General features: G+C 40.3%; 1 protein-coding gene across 5 annotated transcripts in view; it reads right to left on the reverse strand.

Annotated features, from left to right (window-relative positions):
- Window positions 1–2: 2 nt before the first annotated feature.
- The window catches only part of ctbp2l (C-terminal binding protein 2, like), a 312,102-nt gene continuing 290,105 nt past the window's right edge, over window positions 3–21,999 (reverse strand). For 4 of the 5 annotated variants that reach the window (XM_034193702.1, XM_034193701.1, XM_034193699.1 and 1 more), the window contains 5 exons: window positions 17,291–17,505; window positions 13,913–14,043; window positions 12,971–13,098; window positions 12,057–12,174; window positions 3–862 (listed from right to left, as the gene is read on the reverse strand). In XM_034193702.1, the coding sequence (XP_034049593.1) occupies window positions 682–862; window positions 12,057–12,174; window positions 12,971–13,098; window positions 13,913–14,043; window positions 17,291–17,505 (773 nt within the window). In that variant the 3' untranslated portion in view covers window positions 3–681. Of the gene's footprint in view, window positions 863–11,726; window positions 11,803–12,056; window positions 12,175–12,970; window positions 13,099–13,912; window positions 14,044–17,290; window positions 17,506–21,999 lie in introns of all 5 variants that reach the window. The other variant, XM_034193700.1, reaches the window with a different exon arrangement.

Raw genomic sequence — 21,999 nt, forward strand, 5'->3', positions numbered from 1 at the left:
AATAGTGTGTTTAAGGTTGAGTGGAAATGAGCCACATTCCGCTGCATAATAAATGCCCGTGTGCATGCCCTCTAGTGGTGAACACTTGTAACTGGGGTGACATGGCTTTCAGGAAATGGTTGTTCTTCAAAGTGATGAGCCATCTTTTCCTTGTTTAAAATGATAAATATATATTTTATATATATAAGCTGATACTCCTTTTTTTTTTTAATCATTCACACTGAAGAACAAAAGAAAATGTTTCTTCTCAAGCTTATTACATATTGGACAAAGGTGGCGAAACGGCAAACTGTTACGGGGGGATCAGGTCCAGTATCGCATAGTGTCAGAGTTCTTCTGTTCTTTTCCTGTTGGTGTCTTCAGATGTGGGCCTACCTTTCCTGTGAGTTGAGGAGGGGCGGAAAGAGGGCAGACGCGTGGCCAGTGAGCGCGATCAGCCCAGAGTGCTTCCAATGTGTGCCTCCACCTCCCCTACCCCACCCCACCCAAAAAACATCAAAGAAGTCAGTACTGTAGTTGGAGAGAGTAAAAACAAAAACCATAAAAGTACAAATTCCCCAGAACGCTTCACTTGTTCCCAGTTGCTGACTGAGTTTTACAGGCAGCCACGCGTGCTTGACTGTCTCTTGGTCCCGGTTGCTTTGAGTTTGACGGGCCGGGTGAGATGTTGCCATGCTGCTGCTATTGCTCTGTGAGGTGCTCTCTGGTCTCGCCGTGTTTGGAGGGCTGGTTGGGCGACGGGGCCTGGGAGGGGTGCGTACCAGAGGGCAGGGTGTGGGCGATGGGCACCCCGCCTGGCACCATGCCCTCTAACGCCCCTGGGATTCCACCTGGTGCCACGCCAACCACGCCTGGTGGGTATCTGGTGGAGGTGGAAGGATGGAGGTTAGTACAGCAGATTGTTTAGCCCGCACACACAACACCGCGAGCAAAGCTCGTGTAGAGCTACCGTCGACCCTTTTCCACCACACTGCCTTTTCCAGAAAAATGTTTTACAAACAAAATTTACAAACTGTTCGTCTCATGAGGTGACACAGCTTCTAAAATCCTTCAGCCATATAACCTGTGGTACGTCTTCAAAATGTGACGGAAAATATAGTTCCGTTTGTGGGTGATTCTTAGACTACGACACTTATGTCCTTTGATCATATTGTATGAAAAACAGCAAAAGGGGAAATTTCACACTTTTATAGTTATCTTTACAGTGAAAGTGTGTTAAGAAATTTGTTCTAGTAGTCTATGATGACTTTTTTTTTAATTATTATTATTATTTTTTATCCAAACATACAAGAACAGAGGGAAAAAACAGAAAAGAAACTATGAACAATGGGGAAGAGTGCTGTTACATTTGTTCAGAAAATAAATCAGTATTCGCTAATTAAAATTTATATATATATTGTTCAGATAAAGTCCGATCTTGTATATTTCACATATTCTGTCCACTTTGACCATGTTTCATAGAAAGAGTCTCTTTGGTTCCGAATGATGGAGGATAGTTTTTCCATCTCGTAGATATCGTGGACTATTTCTATCCATTCTTCCACCGAAGGGGGGTCTGCCTTCAACCATTTTCTTGTGATGGCTTTTTTACTTGCTATTAATAGGATTGCCAATAATTTTGTTTCATTCCTTCTCCAATTCTGAACATTTACATCTCCCAAGTATATGCATTCAAATGTAAATGACACTTTGTAGCCAAAAACATTATTTACATGATTACAAATCTGTGACCAGTATGTCTCAAGAATACTACAATCCCAAAAAATGTGGTAGTGGTTGGCCCCAGAGGAGCCACACAGCCTCCAACATGAATCCCCTCTCCCTCTGTGTCTTTTTTGAACAGGTGTGATAAAGAACCTTGTAATACTTTTCCATCCAAACTCTCGCCATGTATTAGATCCTGTGGTCTTCCACTGAAGGTGACAAATCTTTTCCCAACTTTCAATTGAAATGTTCAGATTGCCCTCAATTTCCCATTTTTTCTTAATGTGCTCTGTGTTACCTTTTTTACTTAATTGAATTGCTTTGTGCAAATTCGATATTATGTTGTTCATAGAAATTGATTTTATTAGAGTTAAAAAGGTGTGAATAAATCTTAATTCACTGTTTTCCCATAGGGCTTTAATGTTTTGGTCAAAATGATGCCTGATTTGTAAATATCTATAGAAGTCATCTTGATGAAGACCATTTTTCCCCTTCAGCTTTTCAAAGCTCATGAACTCCCCCTTGTGGATGAAAGAATAGTACGAAGTCAGACCCTTTGAGATCCAAGTTTTAAACCTATTATCTTGAGTATTTGGCAAAAAGTCCGAATCATACGCTATCCATCTTAATATCCAAGAGATTTTCTCCAATTTACAAATTTTTAGTACCCCATCCCAACATTTCAACATAGATTCATACATAAAATCTTTCATAATGTTAAATTTGTTTCTTAATTTTTATCTGACAATGTTGCCATAATTGGTGTTTTTTCTGTTTCTACCCTTTCAACCTCCTTCCAACTGGCTGAGTAGGATGGGGAACCTAAAGATACCAGGGGTTTAAGTTGGGCCGCAAAGTAATATTCTTGAAGGCAAGGTAGCCCGAGTCCACCCTTCTCCTTCCTCAACTGTAATGTTTTGTATTTAACTCTAGCTTTTTTTATTGTGCCAAATATATTTACCCAACATTCTATCCCATTCATCAAAATATTTCTGTGGTATCCAAACCGGTAAACAATGAAATAAATACAGCAATCTTGGAAGGATGTTCATTCTGATTGACTCCACACGAGAGTGTATTCCCAAGAAGGGGATTGTACTCCACCTCTGTAAATCCATTTTAATTTTTGAGATTAATGGACCATAATTTGCGTCAAAGTTTTTCAAAATCTTCTGTTAAAACCACTCCCAAATATTTGATGTTATTTGAGTCCCATTTCCATTTATATGTGTTTTTTATACTTATTGGTGGTTTATAGTTTAGTTTTAACACTTGAGTTTTATTTATGTTGATTTTGTATCCTGAGAGGGAGCCATATCTATCCAACACCTGCATTAGTTTGGGTAGGGATAGCGAGGGCTCAGTCAAGAATATCAGTATGTCGTCCGCAAAAAGGGCTAGTTTTTGTTCACCTGAGTCGAGGTTTACACCTTTGATTTCTGTAGTCTGTCTTATAACTTGGCTCAGCGGTTCGATAAATAGAGCAAATAAAAGTGCGGAAGCTCCACACCCTTGACGAGTGCCTCTCTCCAAGGCAAACGTTTTGGTCAAATCTCCATAAATTTTTATCCTAGCAATTGGTTTGTTGTATAGTGATGCAAAAGTATCAATAATATTATGATGGAAGCCAAATTTAGCCATTATTTTATATAGGAATTCCCATCTTACCGAATCAAATGCTTTTTCAGCATCTAAACTTATAAGTGTTTCCAAATTACATTTTTTGACATGTTTCATAATTAATAATGTTTTTTGAATATTGTCCTGAGTCTGTCTCTGTCTAATGAAACCCGTCTGGTCCTTATTGATAAGGTCTGGTAGAATTGTCTCTAATCTTTTGCATAAAATAGAGGTGAAAATTTTGTAATCTATGTTGAGCACACTTAGGGGGCGATAGTTTTCACCTTGCATTTTATCTTTATTTTCTTTCGGGATTATGGAAATGATGGCTTCTTTCCATGAAGGTGGTATACTTTTCTTGTCGATAATCCAATTAAACGTTTTCACCAATGTTAAAACTAGGTGTTCTTGCATCACTTTATACCACTCTGAGTTAAATCTGTCGGTCCCTGGGCTTTTGCCGTTTTTCAATCTCTTTATTGATGCTGAAACTTCCTCCTTTGTTATTTCTGATGTCAATCTCTTATTTTGGTCCTCTGAAACTTTAGGTAAGTTTAGGGATAATATAAATGCATCAATATCTTCACTGCTCCCTAATTGTGGTTGAGAATACAATTTCCGGTAATATTCTTCAAAGCATTCTTGTATTTTTTCAGGGCTAGTCTCCACAGCATTTGTTACTGGGTGTTTTATTTTGTATATTGTCCGTTCTGCCTCTTGTTTTCTTAATCTGTAAGATAAAAGCTTGAGTGCTTTCCCGCCTGTATCGTAGTATCGTTGTTTTGTAAAAAGGAGCTTTTTTTGGATCTCCTGTGTGTTTATAGCATCTATCTCATTTTTCATTTCCTTTATTTTAGATTTGACCAAATTATTTGGTGACGTGGAGTGCTCTTTCACAAGTTCTTTAAGTTTGGTTTCTAATTCTTGTATTCTCTGAATTTTACGTTTCTTTAGAGTAGCAGAGATTGCTATTATCTTTCCTCGAATTACGACTTTCAAAGCATCCCACAGTATTGCCGGGGAAACCTCATCGGTGTCATTGTGTTCAAGATAAGACTGAATTTCCATTTTCAGAGTGTTTTGAATGTCAGTATCTTTCAAGATATTGGAATTTAGCTTCCATAGGGTGGATCTAGTCCTGTTGCTAATGTTGACTGTTAAATACACTGGTTCGTGGTCTGATATGGCACAAGTTCCAATCTCACAAGTTAATACTCTGTGCGTATCATGCATGAACATGAAAAAAAAATCTATTCGTGAATATACATTATGGGCTGAGGAATAATGAGTATAGTCACGCACTCTATGGTTATTTTCTCTCCAGACATCAATTATTCCCACTTCTTTCATAAAATTATTAACCTTTCTATAGATATTCTTAGCATCTGGTCAACCATTTGAGCTGTCAGTCTTTGGTTGTAGTCGAATATTAAAGTCACCTCCGCATATTGGAATACCTTGACATTTAGTTGAGTGTTTCCAATACATGTTTATATATTGACCAGTCACTGCCAGGTGGCATGTACACATTTAACAGACTCACTATTGTTCCCTCCAATTTACCTATAACCAATATGTATCTTCCTTCTTTATCCTTGCATTCAGAAATGTATTCAAAATTCACTGCGTTGGACAACAAGATTACGACTCCTCTACGTTTTCCCGAGCTGTGCGAAGAGAAATATACTTTTGAGTATCCCATTTTGTTCAGTTTGGCATGTTCACCATCGTCCAGATGAGTCTCCTGAAGAAATGCTATCTGGACTTTCTCCCTTTTCAATTGTGATAATATCTTTGATCTCTTAATTGGATTGTGAATCCCATTTATATTTAGTGAAACAAATTTTATGGACCGGGATGACATCTGAGTGTATCAGTAATTAACAGTCATTAAACATGGCATTCTTCCCCTCCCTACCAAGAACAGCAAAATGTAGAACAACACAACTAAAAAAAACAGAAATGAACATGACTCCCTATGTTGGGGTCTGCGCAATAGACCCTCATGTGTCCCAGGGGGCGCTGTAAGGTAGTAGCCCTGCTCCTGTTAACAGTGCAGGGGATCCTCATGGCTATGACAGTGTTTGTAAACTTTCATAGTTGAACCTTCAATACTACGATATTTTACTCACCCAGTCATTTCGAACTTATCATATTTCAGTCAAAGGGACATTTTTGTTCAAAAAAACCTCGCAGTCTTAAACCTTTACTCCGTGTTTGGGTTTGTTCTCCTGAATGCACGTAACTTCTCCTTGTAGCTGGGGTCCCGTTCTGAATCGGGTACGTTCTTCCTCACGCGTCGGTCCACCCGGGTCCAGGTCATCTGTTGGATGCGTTCCACAAGCGATGTTGGTGTCTGTATGAGCTTGACTGCGTATCCCCGTTTCACCATATCCTCTGCCGCCTCCGCTGCAGTGTCATAAATCATAACTCCATCGCCGTGTCTCACCCGCAGCCTGGCGGGGAAGAGTGTTTGAAACCGCACGTCTTTCTCATTTAACACTTTCCGGATTTCGGCATATTCTCTCCGCTTTCCAATAATGGTAGGTGGAAAGTCCTGATCCAAGGTTACTTGTTTATCGTTCCACTTGAAACCTTTCATTTGCCAGGATTTACGCAGCACCATTTCCTTGGTTCGGAAGCTTAAAAACTTCACAATGATGGAGCAGGGTGGAGCGCTTGGGGGTGGCATTGGTCCCAGGGAGCGATGTGCTCTTTCGATGTGTAACTCCACGTCATTTGGCAGCTGAAGACCTTCACGAAGCAGTTTTTCCACAAAAATTCTCATTTCTGACGCCTCTTTCTCTGCATTTTCACTGACCCCGTAGATTCTCACATTTTCTCGCCTGCCTCGGGCCTGCATGTCGATTAGCTGTTCATCTAACTTCGAGCATAGCTTTAGCAAGCCAGTAGCTACGTCTTCGGTTGATTGAATTCGTTCTTCGACCTTTTCTATTCGGTTTTCCGTCGCCTCTAGCCTATTATTAACCGAAGAAATGTCACGTTTCAACTCTTCAAATTGGCCCCTGCTTTCCTGTCGAAACTGTTTCAACTCGTGCAGGATCTCGGAGTCCGCCATCGTGGGATTTGCTGAACAGGTGTTAGCTGGCCTCGTCCTCGGAACCCAAAACGTACTTTTCTTTCCCTTCTTCGTAGGAAAATTAGTTTATGGTGATGTCCGGCCCCCCTTCTAATACTTTGTGTATCTGATATTTCTCCTTAGAATGGGCCTTTTAATAAGATTTCTCAGGTTCGCTCAGGAGCCTCTCTACTGTGCTGCCAGCGTCGCGGTGTTCCAACCGGAAGTCCTATGATGACTTTTTCACCTTTTTTCAGCATCATTATATGCAAATATTGCCGTTTTGTGCTTGTCCCACACCCAGACTTTTGATCTTCAATGATAAAAATGAATGGTAAAGAAACGTTTTTTTCTAATGTTTTAAAATATCTCTGAATAAAATATCGGTAAAATAATCAAAACATAATTGGGGTATTCAATGTCATACAACTGTTGTGATTTTTTTTTTAAACAAAATGTAATTGTCCCACACTATTGCTGCAATTTCCACCACAACACGGTAATGTCCCTTTAAACAGTTTGTATGAAAGATTGTTTGGGTAGTTTCTATGGAGATAAACAGTGACATCAGAGCACATGTATATAGCGCCAAATCACAACAAAAAGTTGCCCCAAGGCGCGTTATATTGTAAGGCAATGGTGTGGTGGAAATTACATTTACAAGGCCAATAGTGCCTGTAGTTAAAGAATCACCCTTGTGTTTCTCACTTTAAATCTTTTCAGACTGACCCAAAATTTCCAATGGAATGGCCGAGTATTGCTATAGCCATAGCTTGAAAAAACTGTGTGTAAATGTACTAACTGTGGTTCAATGGAGTCCCACAAGCACAAGGCTGTGAGCTTCCTGATTTATTTATTTATTTTTATTTTTTTGGTGGAATTTCTTTTGACCTTGGCAGAGTGTTACTGGGCAAGACATCACAACCAACTCCACCACAAGGCTGAAACTATTCTCTTTAACTGAACAGCACTGCTGGTATGAAATCCAGCTGAACCTAGTTATCAATGCAGTTTGATGAATTTAGTATCTTATGCACTTATTAGATAACTATTAATGTGGATTTTGCTTCCCAGTCAAGACATTGGGCCTCATGTATCAATGTTGCGTACGGCGATATTTGAGCGTATATGGGGTGTACGCCAAAACGGCTGCGCTACTTGGCATTTATCAATGTGGTCGTTGGCGTACGCTGCACTGAAAATATACACCAGGTCGAGAGGTGGTGTAAATTATACACCAAAATGAACCAGCGCTGGAATCCACATAAAAATGAAGATGATCAACATGATAAACAGTGCCATTATACAAATCAATGCATATGTTACATAAATAACACTTTCCTGATTATACTACATAATAATCAATACAAATCCCGCCTTTGCGGGATTGTTATGGAGCACGAACCGTGGTCACAGCGCTGACTGCAAAGAAAGTGCTGCTCGCCTTTTTCTCCAGACTTCGAGCCTGGAGCCAGAGCAGCGCTGAGCTTAACTTCATATGGTGTGATCGTTTTAGACTATGAAATTGATAATAACTGTAGTTTCGTCATTCCCTTAATTCGCCCGTGCTGCAACCAGGTTTTGTCGTCTCCATTCGGTTGTCACAATAAAATAAATACAGAAATACATTTAAAAAATAAAGAAATCTGACAGATTAGGCGTGTCTTATTAATTGAGCGAGCAAATATCCACATGTCAAGAATTACTGACGTGAAAAGAGAATACAGTGGTGCCTCACTATAACGCCGTTCACCTGTCGTGGCCTCGGAGTCTCGCTGAGTATTTAGTCCAATTTTGCATGCCTTTTTTTTTTTTTTTTACAGTGCTCTGTGTTCTGCGTATCTGTTTATAAGAATCTTGTTGCCCAGAAGAGAAAAGAGCACCAACAACTACTCTTAACTGTGTTTGTCACACGGACACAGACACCTGCTGCAGCGAGATGTGAGTGGGAAAAGGCGCAGCGCCAGGACGCAGAGGCCCGATCTGTGAAATACTGGTGAGTGACTATTAATAATTTCTTATGTGTCCGACCTCGTTCGTTGATCGTTAAAATTAATTCCTTAGTTCTAAATGCCATCATAATTATTTATAGGAAAACGTTCTATTTTTATTTCTCAAACAAATGTTTGGGCCTGAAAACAGTTTGGTACGCCAGAAATGGGCAGGTGCGCACTGCTTGTTACATGTCACGGCAACTTTGGTGTATTTCAACTTTACGCCGTAAATTTACGCCACAAGTGCGCAACATTGATACATGAGGCCCATTGTGACCTAAAGTGGTCACTGTGCATGAGCTTTAATGTGTCACTAGATGTTGTTATAATGTAAATATTAAAACTTAGTACCCCAAAAGTATAATCCAACCTCAGGTACCTGTGACCTACACAACATGTACGCTAGGCATCTCAGGATGGTAACTAGAGCCAGGTAGGGGTCCATGAAGAATTCCACAGGGTTGGAAATTGAAAAATACTCGTTATTACATGTGAGCTCATAAAGATTACAAAACAGTACAGTTTGAACCATCTATGACTGAATGTTAGAGTAAAAGGTGCATATAAAAAATTTATATAAAAAAAATTCAAAGTTGTCCATATTTTGGTAAAAAGTGATGCAAATTATTGGTTGCCCTAATACGGTTTTTGCATCATCTGTTATCTCTAGTTATCATGGTAGCATATCATATGTTTTGTGTTGAGTGTAACGTGTCACAAAGTGACGTTATGCTTGTAAATTAAGTAATCGCAGGACCATTCCTAAGACCAGACATGAAAATGAATATTGTCCATTGAAAATGAAGCTGTAGAGCTTGAGCAGCTGGTAACTTTGCTTACACTCATCTCGTCTTCCTGCACACCAAAATTAAACACTTAATAATTTAATTTTTTTAAGTACCTTGCTTCAGCAACTGTCAGAAATAAATGTGTGCGTGCCTGCGTGTGCGCTTGCATGCGCTAAGTATTGGTAGTCTGTGTTAAAACACTCCATAGGCTTTAACTTGTGATTCAAACAGCTATTGATCTCTTAGACAGACAGACGTCCTTACAACAATAATAATGTTACATATGTGTGCAGTGCACAGGGGTTTAAGGTTTGGCTATAGTCTAATTCTGAGTAACTCAAAAGTAAGGAGTTACTGTACACAGGCAGTAAAGAAGAAAAGTATGCAATATATTTTTTTTAAAAAAAGTAGCACATAATAAAGGACTTATATATATATATTATATATATAAAAAATCACTTTACCAAGGCATTGCTAGGCCGGTATCGTAGATTTACTTCGACGCTACCTGGCTATACCTGCCCGCTGTGCGTAAACAAATGATGTCATAGTGCACGCGCAGCCCAAGAACTGTCCGCAGAGGAAAAGATGAAAAGGCGAGAAGTGTGTTTTGGTCCCAATATGGATATTCCGAATGATTTTCTCATGGCTAGTACGACAATGAACAGCAGCTAAAGCAGCCAGCTTGATGAGGACACACTGCTGAATTTGGAGAGCAGCGTGCGCCAGCCGACACAACAAAAGTTAAAGTGAGCCAACTTTTTATGTACGCGTTACCTGTCGTGTATCTCAGTAAAAAGTGATAATGCAAATAACATGCTGTTGTCGTGCAGTATGCAATTTCTGAGTCCCTCTGTTCACGCCCAGTCGCCCAAAATGACAGATATTCGCCCGAGTTAGATGAGCCTCTGAAAATGCATACTTCCCTCCAAAAGCATGTTGTTGTATTAATATTAAGCATGTGAACATATGGTATCACCCAAATATGAAAGCTGCTGGCGGCTCGTAGTCAGACCCGTTCACCTCCGAAGAACTAACAGATGGTCCGGTTTGCTGGTAAGCTTTTAATCTGTGTTTTTTCCTGATGCGGTTTAGATATTTATGGAGTATGTTCATGTCCAACTTGGTTTGTCTAATTGTGTTTTTAGCTTTCTGGTTTGTAACAAACGTAATGTGCGTTCCGTGCCAATGGTCATGGTAATGGTCTGATATGGGGAAAATATCAGACTGGAAATCAGCCAATCAGAGCGCGCATAGCGTTGCAGCCATATAATAATGTGTAATATTACTTTTTTTAAAATTTTTTTGAGTAACAGCCCCATGACGGCATACAATTTGATGAACGTTGACCTTGTTTGACCCTGACTCTGGAGACGGAGCATTCAGCACTTTCAGAACTGTTCCATTTCTTAATCTTGTTGTACATTTTTATGTGGACCGTCGTTTCCTGAGGCTGGATTGTGTTGTTTGAGTACAGATGAGGTCAAACTGGCTGTGGGCTCATGGACTACGCTCCAGTCAAAGCGTTTGATCCCTGTGGTCTGTCACTGCAGTTCATTTAAATTGTTGCAGTCTAGTTTGGGAGGTGATGGTCTAGTGGTTAAGCGTTGGGCTTCAGACCAGAGGATCCTCAGTTTAAACCCCAGCCAGACCGGAAAATCACTCAAGGGCCCTCGGACAAGGTCCTTAATCTCCAGGTGCTCCCCAGTGTGTCGTGAGCGCCTTGCATGGCAGCACCTGACATCGGTGTGCGAGTGTGTCTGTGTGAATGTGAAGCATAATTGTAAAGTGCTTTGTGCATCTGCTACAGATGGATAAGTGTTATATAAATGCAGTACATTTACCATTCGTCCTTTTTTTTTTTATCTTTTACTGCAAACTACAAAGGGGAACTTTGCCAAATACACTTTAGTTCCTGGAATGTTCTGGTAGAAAAGGGTCGGCTGTTGTAATAGAGTGGGGAGAAAGGAGAAAAAAAAAATGGATTAAAGGGGTCATATTTTACACCACTCAAATGATACAGGCCATGAGCTGTCTTAAAAATGCTCTGCAGGAAGGTGTAATGCATCATAAAGAAAAAAGGTGGCAAGTTATGGTTTCCTCATGTCCTGCCAACAAACCACACTTTATTTCTTTTTTTTTTGGACATTTCTCTGTTGAAGCTTTGACAGACTGGACTTTCATTTGGATTGTTGTTAAGATGCCAAATAAAGAAATCTGTGCAAAATACAACAGCGAGTGTAACTGTAGATCGTGAAGTAAGGCAGTGCAGAGTTGGACACGTGCTCAATTTGTACAACTTTTTTTTTTTTGCACAATATGACCCCTTTAAAGGAAATTCCCATCATTCATAGAGGGCTGCAGGGTGCCATGGCTCAGATGTGCTCAGAATCATCCCCAAACCCAGCAGAAGGAAAACAAGCATGACCGTGTCCACGTCAGTGTCTGAGGTAGTTTGTCTCTCTGTCAGTCAAAGGTGAGTACTGGGGCTCTAGAGGATGGGGACACACACATCAGGTGAGAGGGCGGAGCCGTATTTACCTGCTCCTGATTCTAGGCATTAATTTTGTCATGGGGGATGGCACTTGTTACGGCCGGGACAGTTTGGCTCACTTGGCTGTGTGGAAGAAGAAGATGCTGAGATCAGGACAAGTGTGCGGCGGGACACTGACTCTACTAGTTCACTCTGATGCTGTTACGGAAACAATGGAAATGCTCCCAACTTAGAATATCATTGGGGGAAAAACATTTTAGAATTCTTTTCACGAACATAAGACACAATGTTTTTGTTTATGCAGAACATATTTTTGAAAATTAAACATTTCTGAAATACGATGAGGCTTGCTCACTGTTTACATTTATGGCCTCTACCTGTAGGTGGCCCCATTGAGTTCAGGGTGAACGCCTGGTTGATCCATAACTGCCCACGGTGCGGTGGTGATAAAGAATTCCTTGTTGACACAGTTTCGCAGGCTGTCTGGGATGCGGCCTGTCATGATCAGAACAGACACAGAGGTCAGAATATGTGACAAAATGTTTATAGTGTGATGAAGCTGGCAAGCGGACTAGATAAAAATAAACAACAAACAAAAGTGGCATAAAGTATGTTTAAACCTCTGAAGTCCAGGGGTATTTTCTAGATTTTACCTTCACTAATTCCACCTTAAGGTACATTGTTAGTACAATGTCCATGTGTTGCATATCAAAATGTTCACAACAATCTCAGCTTTCAGAATATGTCTCATGTATTTGTCTTGAACACTATGTAAAAATATTTGGGCTATAAATCTGGAAAAATGAAATGCAGTTTTAGAACATTCTTCAAATCTTAATTGAAAATACACCTTTTGTCCAGTGGAAAAACTGTTGTTTTATATGACAGTATGCAATGTCTGTAGGACTAACTAGAAATTATCAAGTGTTGTTAGGCTGACTGGACTGTTTTTTCAGCATTTATGAGGGCTTAGTGGCAGTGTGAATCAGAATGAGTCCTGAACAGAAGGTCTGTGCCTTCTGCATGCAAGAGAGAGAGTGCGATCTCCAATACTAAGGACTGGCTGTGAAGCAAAAATCCTCTACAACAGGGATTAGAATGAGAAGTGACACTCTGTAGTCTCAGGAAGTGGCAGAATAAAATCTTTGTGACATTCCATCGCAGATCTGTTAATAGAAACGCGACAGAACAGTTGAACATGCGCACAAGTCCATCGACAAATACGGGAAACATTTACACTCAGAGCGGCGTGGGGGTCTGACTGCCGCTACCATAAGTTGTGAAGGCGTACCGGTGATGGCTCTTCGGATCTCTGTGGCAGCGGCCTCCCTCATTTCCAGAGAGGCCTGCTCGCTGTACCAGGCGGTATGTGGAGTGCAGATCAAGTTTGGCACGTCCTTCAGTGGGCCCTGGGCAAAACTGAAAGATAAAAAGTAACAAGGCAGAAAATGAGGCTAAATGTTTAAAAAATAAATAAATAAATCATGACATCACCAAAATGTGACAGTGGCTCAATAGTTGTTTAATGCATTACATTTAAAAGGCATATTAGTGTTGGACCACAAACATAAATGAGTGAGTTAGTTAATACACAACAGATATCTTGTGTACACAATAACAAGTGATATCAAAAACAAAATGATTGCTAACATCTTGTAACTCACCTAAATAAAAAATGGTACAGATATAGGTATGAACTTAATACTTCGTAGTGATCTTTGATCCATGCATTTTTGTTTGACCTGTGTAACATTTCTGCTTCTGATAAGTGAGAGTAAAGCTGGCACCCACAGAAAGCGACATAATTATGCGCTAAAATACACAATGTAACAAGAAAATAAAACTATAATTAAAGAAAAGATACAAACATCTGGCTGGTACCCAAATGTCTGTGCAAATTAACGATGGCCAACATGAAACTCAACTTCAAAAAGTTTGGAATCCTTCTTGTACTCAACTGGCAGAATGCACCCGACATGATGTGTATACTGCCACCTAGAGTACGAGAGTGTGCAGAGAGACTTGGAGTGGAATTCTCAAATTAATGATCATAAAAAATTAATTTAAAGAATAAATTAAAAATACAGTGAGTCTGTGAGCTATTTGACAATACAAATTGTTAATTACAGTCACACCCTCACCTCTGTGATCAAGTGTCTGAGACAATAGTTAAAAAACAAAACAGCTCAGAGTTCCGTCTTTTCACTCAGACTCCCCCCCCCACCAAATTCACCTGAACGGCTCCGTCTCGTGGACGTCCAAAGCGGCTCCACGTATCCTGCCCTCCTTCAGGGCCTGGGCCAAGGCCTTCTCGTCCACCAGTCCTCCCCGGGCCGTGTTGACCAGGAACGCACCCTGACGCATCTGTGGTACACCAAACAACCGTGCACAGCACTTAACACTGACACACAGTGCACGCCATTTTTCATCCATCCATTATAAATTCAAAGTGTTGGTGGAAAATATTGATTTTTAAACAAGAAAAAGGAGCTGCAAAAATACAAATATCCACCCAATTCAATGTCACTGCTACATCATCACTTTCACAGCTGGGTGCCTTTAAGTCGGGATGGACACGAGATCTTCCAAGCTGCTGTTTCGAGAGTTCAACTTCAGTGATTGTATTTGACAAGTAAGGGAAGCCACCAAGGACAATTCTCAATACAGTTTCCCTGATAAATTTTCAGGCCCGACTGGACTCACTGATTACATTGCAAGGACACAAAGTGGAAAAATGGGAGGTGCTTAGAAATGCAAAAGCAAGTGTTTAACCTTTGAACTTAGAAATAGGACATCAAGCACACAGTGAGCAGTGCTGCATCAAGTGAGGTGGTGTTAGGATTTTCACTTTGCATACTTACTTAAACACACTTGCATTTTTTTTTTTTTTTTTTTGCAGAACAGAGTGGTAATATTGGATCACTGAGTGTGTGTGTCAGCACATTTTTATTATAACACACTTGGAAAAATTAGGACATTTTCCCGAGCACTCTAAAGCATTCTACACCCCCCCCCCCCCACCAACATGCTCCCAGACCAAAAATCTTCGATGTCCTAAAATATCACAATTTTTGAAAATAAGTGTGTGTGTTTATCATTTTTACTCATCTTCAATTTCACCACCTCGTGGCCAGTTTTGGAACTTAACACACTTGTCACACACTTTCAGTGTGATGTTGTTGTACTCATAAGTCACATAAACCTGACAGTGTCCTCATATGTAGCATAAAAATCAGGTTTGACCAAAATACAGCCCTAGCCAAAACCTCAACAGATGGAGATATTCCTGTAAGCATGGGTCAGAATGAGTTTGATTCCCAGGCCTCTTGGACCTTTGGAAAGGTATCTTCCCATTTTTCATATTTCTGTCATACGTCGTGATATGTCATAAAAACACGTATGTGTGTCTGCATGTGTGTTTGAGGGGGTGAAAGAGCATTTTGGGGTATTTTGACATATGTCACACAGGTCTCAAACAAGTTGCATCAGGCCCAAATAATATTTATAGCAGGCGAGCATCTGTGAAAACACACAGAAATGTGTGACTTTGGAGAAATTTTACATTAAGCCTCAAACACATGAAAATGTAAAACTTACATAAAAACTTGTTTTGCACTACATGACCACTTTATGAAATATCTTATTCTAAGACAAACTATCTGCAGTTTGAAATCTGCATTTGAAGAGCCTCAGAACGCTGCAGATCAACTGAAATGAATACTTGGTGTTGTTTTTCATTATTTCATCGATGTTATTTTTCATTGGCATTAATGAAAAACTATTTCTGGCCTGGCGGGATTCTGATCACCAGTAAATCATTCATATTTATTTTGTGAACAATTTAAAAAAAATCTATTCCTCTTGCTGCAGTCAAAACTCAAACGGGTGACAAGATTTATTTAAGACATTAAATGTTAAAGTCACTATTGTCCTGAACATTACTAAGCGCTATATTTTTATGAAATTGCTCCTTTTGGTAGTACCATGACTGTAACACATGACACACACACACACACCATTTGAGGGGTGCTGGTCTTGTCAGCTGCTGTAAAAGTGATGATTTTCCTGTTATTTTACAAGAGATGAATAATTGGGTGATTCTTAGACTACGGACACTTATGTCCTTTGATCATATTGTATGAAAAACAGAAAAAAGGGGAAATTTCACACTTTTATAGTTATCTTTATAATGAAAGTGTTTTAAGAAATTTGTACTAGTAGTCTATGATGACTTTTCACCTTTTGTCAGCATCATTATATGCAAATATTGCTGTTTTGTGCTTGTCCCACAGCCAGACTTTTGATCTTCAATGATAAAAATGGATGGTAAAAAAAACAAAAATGTTTTTTCTAATGTTTTAAAATATCTCTGAATAAAATATCAGTAAAATAATCAAAACATAATTGGGGTATTCAATGTCATACAACTGTTGTGATTTTTTTTTTTTAGACAAAATGTAGTTGTCCCACACTATTGCCGTAATTTCCACCACAACACTGCAATGTCCCTGTAAACAGTTTGTATGAAAGATTGTTTGGGTAGTTTCTATGGAGATAAACAGTGACATCAGAACACATGTATATAGCGCCAAATCACAACAAACAGTTGCCCCAAGGTGCTTTATATTGTAAGGCAATATTGTGGTGGAAATTACATTTACAAGGCCAATAGTGCCCGTAGTTAAAGAATCACCCAATTATGAGCTGTTATCTTGCATTATTATAAAGAAAATTTTCATCAAGCTGCACAAAAATTCATGTTTCATTTAAACAGAACATTTAAAAAATGTATACAAAGTCTGAATTTTTGGATTTTGATTTGATGTTTTAACAGTAAAAATAAATAAATAAATAGGTAAAATGCAGCTGGGGATGTTGTTTGTAGATTAAAGAGGCAGACAGCTTGTGGAAAACTGTCAGATTTGGAATTCATCCAACAATAAAAGCTGAGGTGGAGGAGTTGAAAGATGAAAAATAAAGAAACAAATAACTGGCTGAAAGGAAAACAATCAACTGAATATGCTCAGAAAAAAATAATCCCTTAATTTTAACAAAAGATGAAATTCCAGGGCATAAGAAGCGTTTTATGCCGGCAGGCAGTCTGTTATTAGTTTGTGGTGATCTGACACACAAAAACACACACGTTTCCACTTCAGAAGATGAGACGGACTGCCAAGATTTTTTGGTGAGGAAACGGAGGAAAATCGCTCTCTCACCCGAGAACAGGGCCTTTTGGAAAAGAAGGGGAGTCAGTTTGGCTCCGCCCACTCCACTAAACTCACAGAGTGGCAACATGTGGAGATAATGATGGTGAAGAGGAGGCGCTCCTTCAGTCTGAGCAATTCTCCCGTTTCTCTGCAGGTGTCACCCCAGGCGGTGCCTCTGAGAGCAGTTATTGACTCCCCCCCCCCCTCCCTCGCTGAGCGGCGGAGTCGATATGTACTCGTGGGCTGGTGCACTAATTGCATTTGACAAAGCAGAGGAATGAATTTGTGCCCTGCTAAAGATAAGAAGCTGCGACTGCGTGTGAGACGACACGCCCCTCTGTTGACGCCGGTGGCTATAATGCTCTTTAGGAACGCTTACGGGATGAGGAGCTCGGCGCCGCTACCTGTTTGATGGTGAAGTCGTTGATGAGGTGGTGGTTGTGTTCGTTCAGGTTGCAGTGCAGAGACACACAGTCGCTCTGGTACAGCAGGTCCTGCAGGGTGTAGACGCGCTGCACGCCCAGCGAGCGCTCCAGGCCGTCCTGCAGGTAGGGGTCATAGAAGATGACGTTGAATCCAAACACCTTGGCCCGCACCGCCACCGCCTGGCCTGACCGCCCTGAGGACACACACAGTCAGACATTAACAGGATGTTTACTCTGTGAGTGTTTGACATCAGAGACCTGCAGCTCTGATGTCACCACATCAAAGTCTGCCGTCTTATTAAAGCTAAAACATCAACAAAGGTCAAAGCAGGCTGCACCCCACAATAAACAACACCGATATTAACATCAGAATACAGCTCAGTGTGTGCAAGACTGGTCTTTTTTTTCCTGATCATCGCCAAAATGGGGTGCATGTACATGTGGTGCCTGACCCCCAAAATAATTACTGGAGGGCCCAATGACCTAGGTCAAGATTACTGGGGTCAAAAGTCACTGAAAGCAAATCCACCCCCACCACCAATATTATCCATCCTTTAATCACCAAATGTGTGTGAAGGTAAAGCTTCACCCAGTAACTGACAGTATTTGGTTTCAGAAAGATCAAGGTCATTAGGGATAAAGGTGACTGGAAGGAAATCCAAAATAGCATAAAACACCAAACCTATGAATTGTATTCATTTTTTGAAACATATATTTGACAAGAATCAAAGAAAAAAAACATTTTCTAATAATAATCTTAAGACTATTTTGTGACATAAGACGCAGGACCTCCCACACCAATTAAAATAAATAAATAAAACCCACAACACGCACACAAAGCTGACAGGGAGAAGGTCTTGTGATTTAATAAGGTTTTTGTTTAAACTGTTACTTGATGTTCTTGTGATAATGTGTTCAAGTTGTGTAGATAAATAACTGTGGTGTTAAAATGCAGACAAATACCATTCATCCTTCAGCCCTGGTAGTTTAAACTGCATCAAAGACTATGATATTGTAAATGGGTGTTTGGTGCCAAAAAAAAAAAATATCACCTTAGGCCAATCCGGTGTGCGTGTGTGTAGTTTTTGTGATTAGTTCAACATGAGGGATAAATAATCAGGAAAAAGACTAAACTTTGTTCTCCTGACCTTCACTAAGAGTCTCTTTTTATTTATGTATTTATTTATTTTATTTAAGCAGCTGGGAGTGTGATGAAGAATGCTTTTGAAATGGATGAATAACATCCTTTTTAACTCTCTTTTTGATGGAATAATATGTGCTGCTTTTAAGCTCCGCAGCTGATAAGGATCCTGGTCTTCTTTTTATATCTGCCTCGAATGCAGCAGAATACACGGCAACAAAAGCCACAAAATACAGAATTATGTTTTGTTTTTTTGCTTTGGTTTGATATGTTCAGAGCGCCAAGGATCAATACTATCAATATCAAAAACGAGTCTCAGAATTCACTGCTGATGGTCTACAAATATCTATCAATATGTCTGTTGATATGACTTGAAGTCTTTCCAAAAATGTGGATGAATTCACTGAAAATGTCCAAATACTTTCTCCCCAAAATATCTCCATTTTGACTCACAACCTTCCTGTTTCTGTAAAACCAGGTTTTTTTTGTTCCCTCCACCTGTGCCCTGAGCTTCTGCTTCAGTTCATCGCTCTTTGTATTTATCTGAATATCTTCTGACACAGCAGGGGGCGCCGGCATGAACCTGTTGCACTCTGCTGCTGGTTGTAAGTGCAGGCTGAAAAAGCGATCCTGACAGCGGCAGCAGGGGAATTAATTCATTCAATCGGCCTGGAAGGCGGCGGATCTCATGGCTGCCTTACAGTCTAATTTAGTGAGGCGTTGCTGCTTCTTTTACAATGATTTTCTGCCTGTGTGATCATGGAAAAATTGGTGCAGAGTGGCAAGTTTAAAAAGAAATGTTTTTCTCTTCATCTCAGAGGGCCTGACACCCAAACTGTGTTTACTCTTGAGGTCTGAGCTTATTGAAAGTGGTGCAGACTCAGTGGAAATGTGTAAAGTTTGTGTATGAATTTGTTCTTTAATATCAGAGAATCAGAATCCTTCTGTCTCACTTTCACATCTTTGTTTGTCTGCTTTCTCGCTCTGAACCTTGTTAACTTTCCGCCCCTCACTCTGATGTCTGCAGTCTGCGTAGCTCTTACAGACGCTCTTAGAGGATAATTAAAGTCGTACTGTACTTTGCAGTGACCTTGAAAAGAGACAACACAAAAAGCCAAAGGTCTGAGCTGTTTACGCCTCTGGATACCAGCTGACATTTGCTTGGTTTAGCTCGTCTATCCGAGGGGAACTCAGTGTTGCATTATGCCGAGCACAGAAAAAAAATCAAAAGTTCAATTCCAGGTTGATCAGAGTGTACAGGCTTTGCGATCTTTGCTGAGTGGAGCGCCTGCCCAGAGTGGCTTGAAGCAAACAAAACCCGGAGAGCTGCTTGGGGAAATCGGTCAAACTCGGCCAAGATATAAGTGCTGCTACAAATGCATCACTAGTAATGTAAAGACAAGTTTACAAATTTGCTCATGAAAAATTTGGAAATTATTTAAACTTGGATGAAATCTGAATGATCTGTAGTTGCTACAATACATTTTTAGCTAAAATGAAGAACCACACGCTCCTTTCTGTAAGCTACAAACTGCTGCACGACTATCTAAGAACAAGTTCATCGTCATGTCCCACAGCAGCCGGTAGTCAAGGTTCTTGAAATGGAACAATATCTCCACCTGGTGGACACTGACCACTAATGCAGATACGATATAATTTTTCCAAGAGGTCTAGAAATATTAGATTTATCATTAATTTAAGCTTTAGTCATCTTTAACTAGATGACAAACAACATCAGCTGTTTTTTTTTAAACTGCAGACTCAAGTTTTTCCAGGAGAAAACTGAACGCTTGATTTTCACAAACTGATTTCTGCTTCTCAGATCAGAGGCAACATGGACACTGATCACATGCTAACATTAGCTGCTTAGTATTCGCGATACGCGATGAGAGCGAATTTTAAAACATGACGCTTCAGTGTTAAAGCTGTGGCATAAAATAAAGAATTCAATCACTTTACACTAAAAACTGCACCTGTTCAATTCAGCAACACAACAGTACCCAAATTTTCTGAACACCTGTTTTACTTGTAAATTGTTAATATCAAACACCGTTCTTCTATATTTGTGCCTTGGCCTTGAGCGTTTGGGTCTAGACTACGACACTGTTGGAATGACTTTGCATCAAATGAACATTTACTTGGGGAGAGCCTGAGGGAGGAAGGTTTGGTCTTGCAGATCATTCACACTGCCAGAAAGAACTCAACATTTTAATGGCGTAATTAAAGCATGTTATGCTTGTTTTTGTCGCGTGTTTGACGACTCATCTCCAGGCTTCGTCAGCTCTCCTCACGAGTGCCATTTTCACTCTTCATGCGAGTTCACTTGTTTTCAGGGTTTAATTTTCTATCACTGTTTATGTTCCCGCATTGCTGCCGCTTTAAGATAAGAACTTCACTCATCCCCTCAGGGAAATTAAATCATTACATTTTGTTTCCTCGATACATATTTTTATTAGCTTCCCACTTGTTACCTTCTGCCCGGTTGACTGTTAACCTGTAAAATTTATTTACTGCTGATGTCACTCATGAAACTTTATTATTCTTTATTTTTCAATTATATGTTGAGCATGCAATATAAGGCAATCAGGGAATATAAATAACACACACATCAAACAGACTGCAAGCCATTCTGGTAAGCTAGCTAAGGCGGAGGTGACATGTTTATTATTAGCTCCACATGCTAGCACACAGCGTTTTCCCAGCCAAACTTGAACAATGAAAGCCAAAAGGTAGATGTAGCACCCTGACATCGGTGTGTGAGTGTGTGCATGAATAGGTGAATGTGAGTCATCATTGCAAAGCGCTTTGAGCTTCTTATTTAGATGGAAAGGCGCTATATAAATGCAGTCCATTTTACCATTAATTATTGATATGCTGATATAACGAAACTGATATTATGACTTCTGATATAAGAAATATTTAGTGAATGTTTATGGGAAATGTTTTCCTTCTGTGCCTTTGCAGCCTGCAGACATGTGCAGGTGACGGCAGCATCGCCTCGTGTGTTCCACTCCTGCACCAGGAGGCCTCCCACTCCCAAACTTCCCGCCTGACAATGCCCATTGTTTCAGAGATGACCTGAGCCAGAAAGACTGGGAGGGAGGGGAGCGCTGTAGTGGGAGGACCAGGATCAGACAGAATCAGTGGAAGGGGGGTGTTCTGACTGCCAGGTCCCGCCGTTTGTGTGCAGCAGGTCTGGACAGCTGTGTCGGGCCTGTGTGTGTGTGTGTGTGTGTGTGTGTATGTGTGTGAGTGGAGAGAAAGCTGAACACTGGAAAATCTTGTGAGGAGAGAGAAAGCATCTGTCAGCACAGTGATGATGAGACAGAGTGACGCACAAACACACAGCCAAACAGGTGCCAAGAGGCAAACGCACTGACACACACTACCCGGCTGGTGTGAGGGGGCTGGATTATAGCTGGGCGGGGCCGCGAGGGAGCGCAGAGACAGAAGGAGAGAGTGTCGGAACCAGAAGGAGGGAGTATAATGGAGATATAATGGTGAGCATTAGAGTGGTGGAGAAAAAGCAAGTGGGCCCGGAGGGGTG

This window comes from Thalassophryne amazonica, chromosome 18 (assembly GCF_902500255.1).
Source record: "Thalassophryne amazonica chromosome 18, fThaAma1.1, whole genome shotgun sequence".
NCBI classification, from domain to species: Eukaryota; Metazoa; Chordata; class Actinopteri; order Batrachoidiformes; family Batrachoididae; genus Thalassophryne; species Thalassophryne amazonica.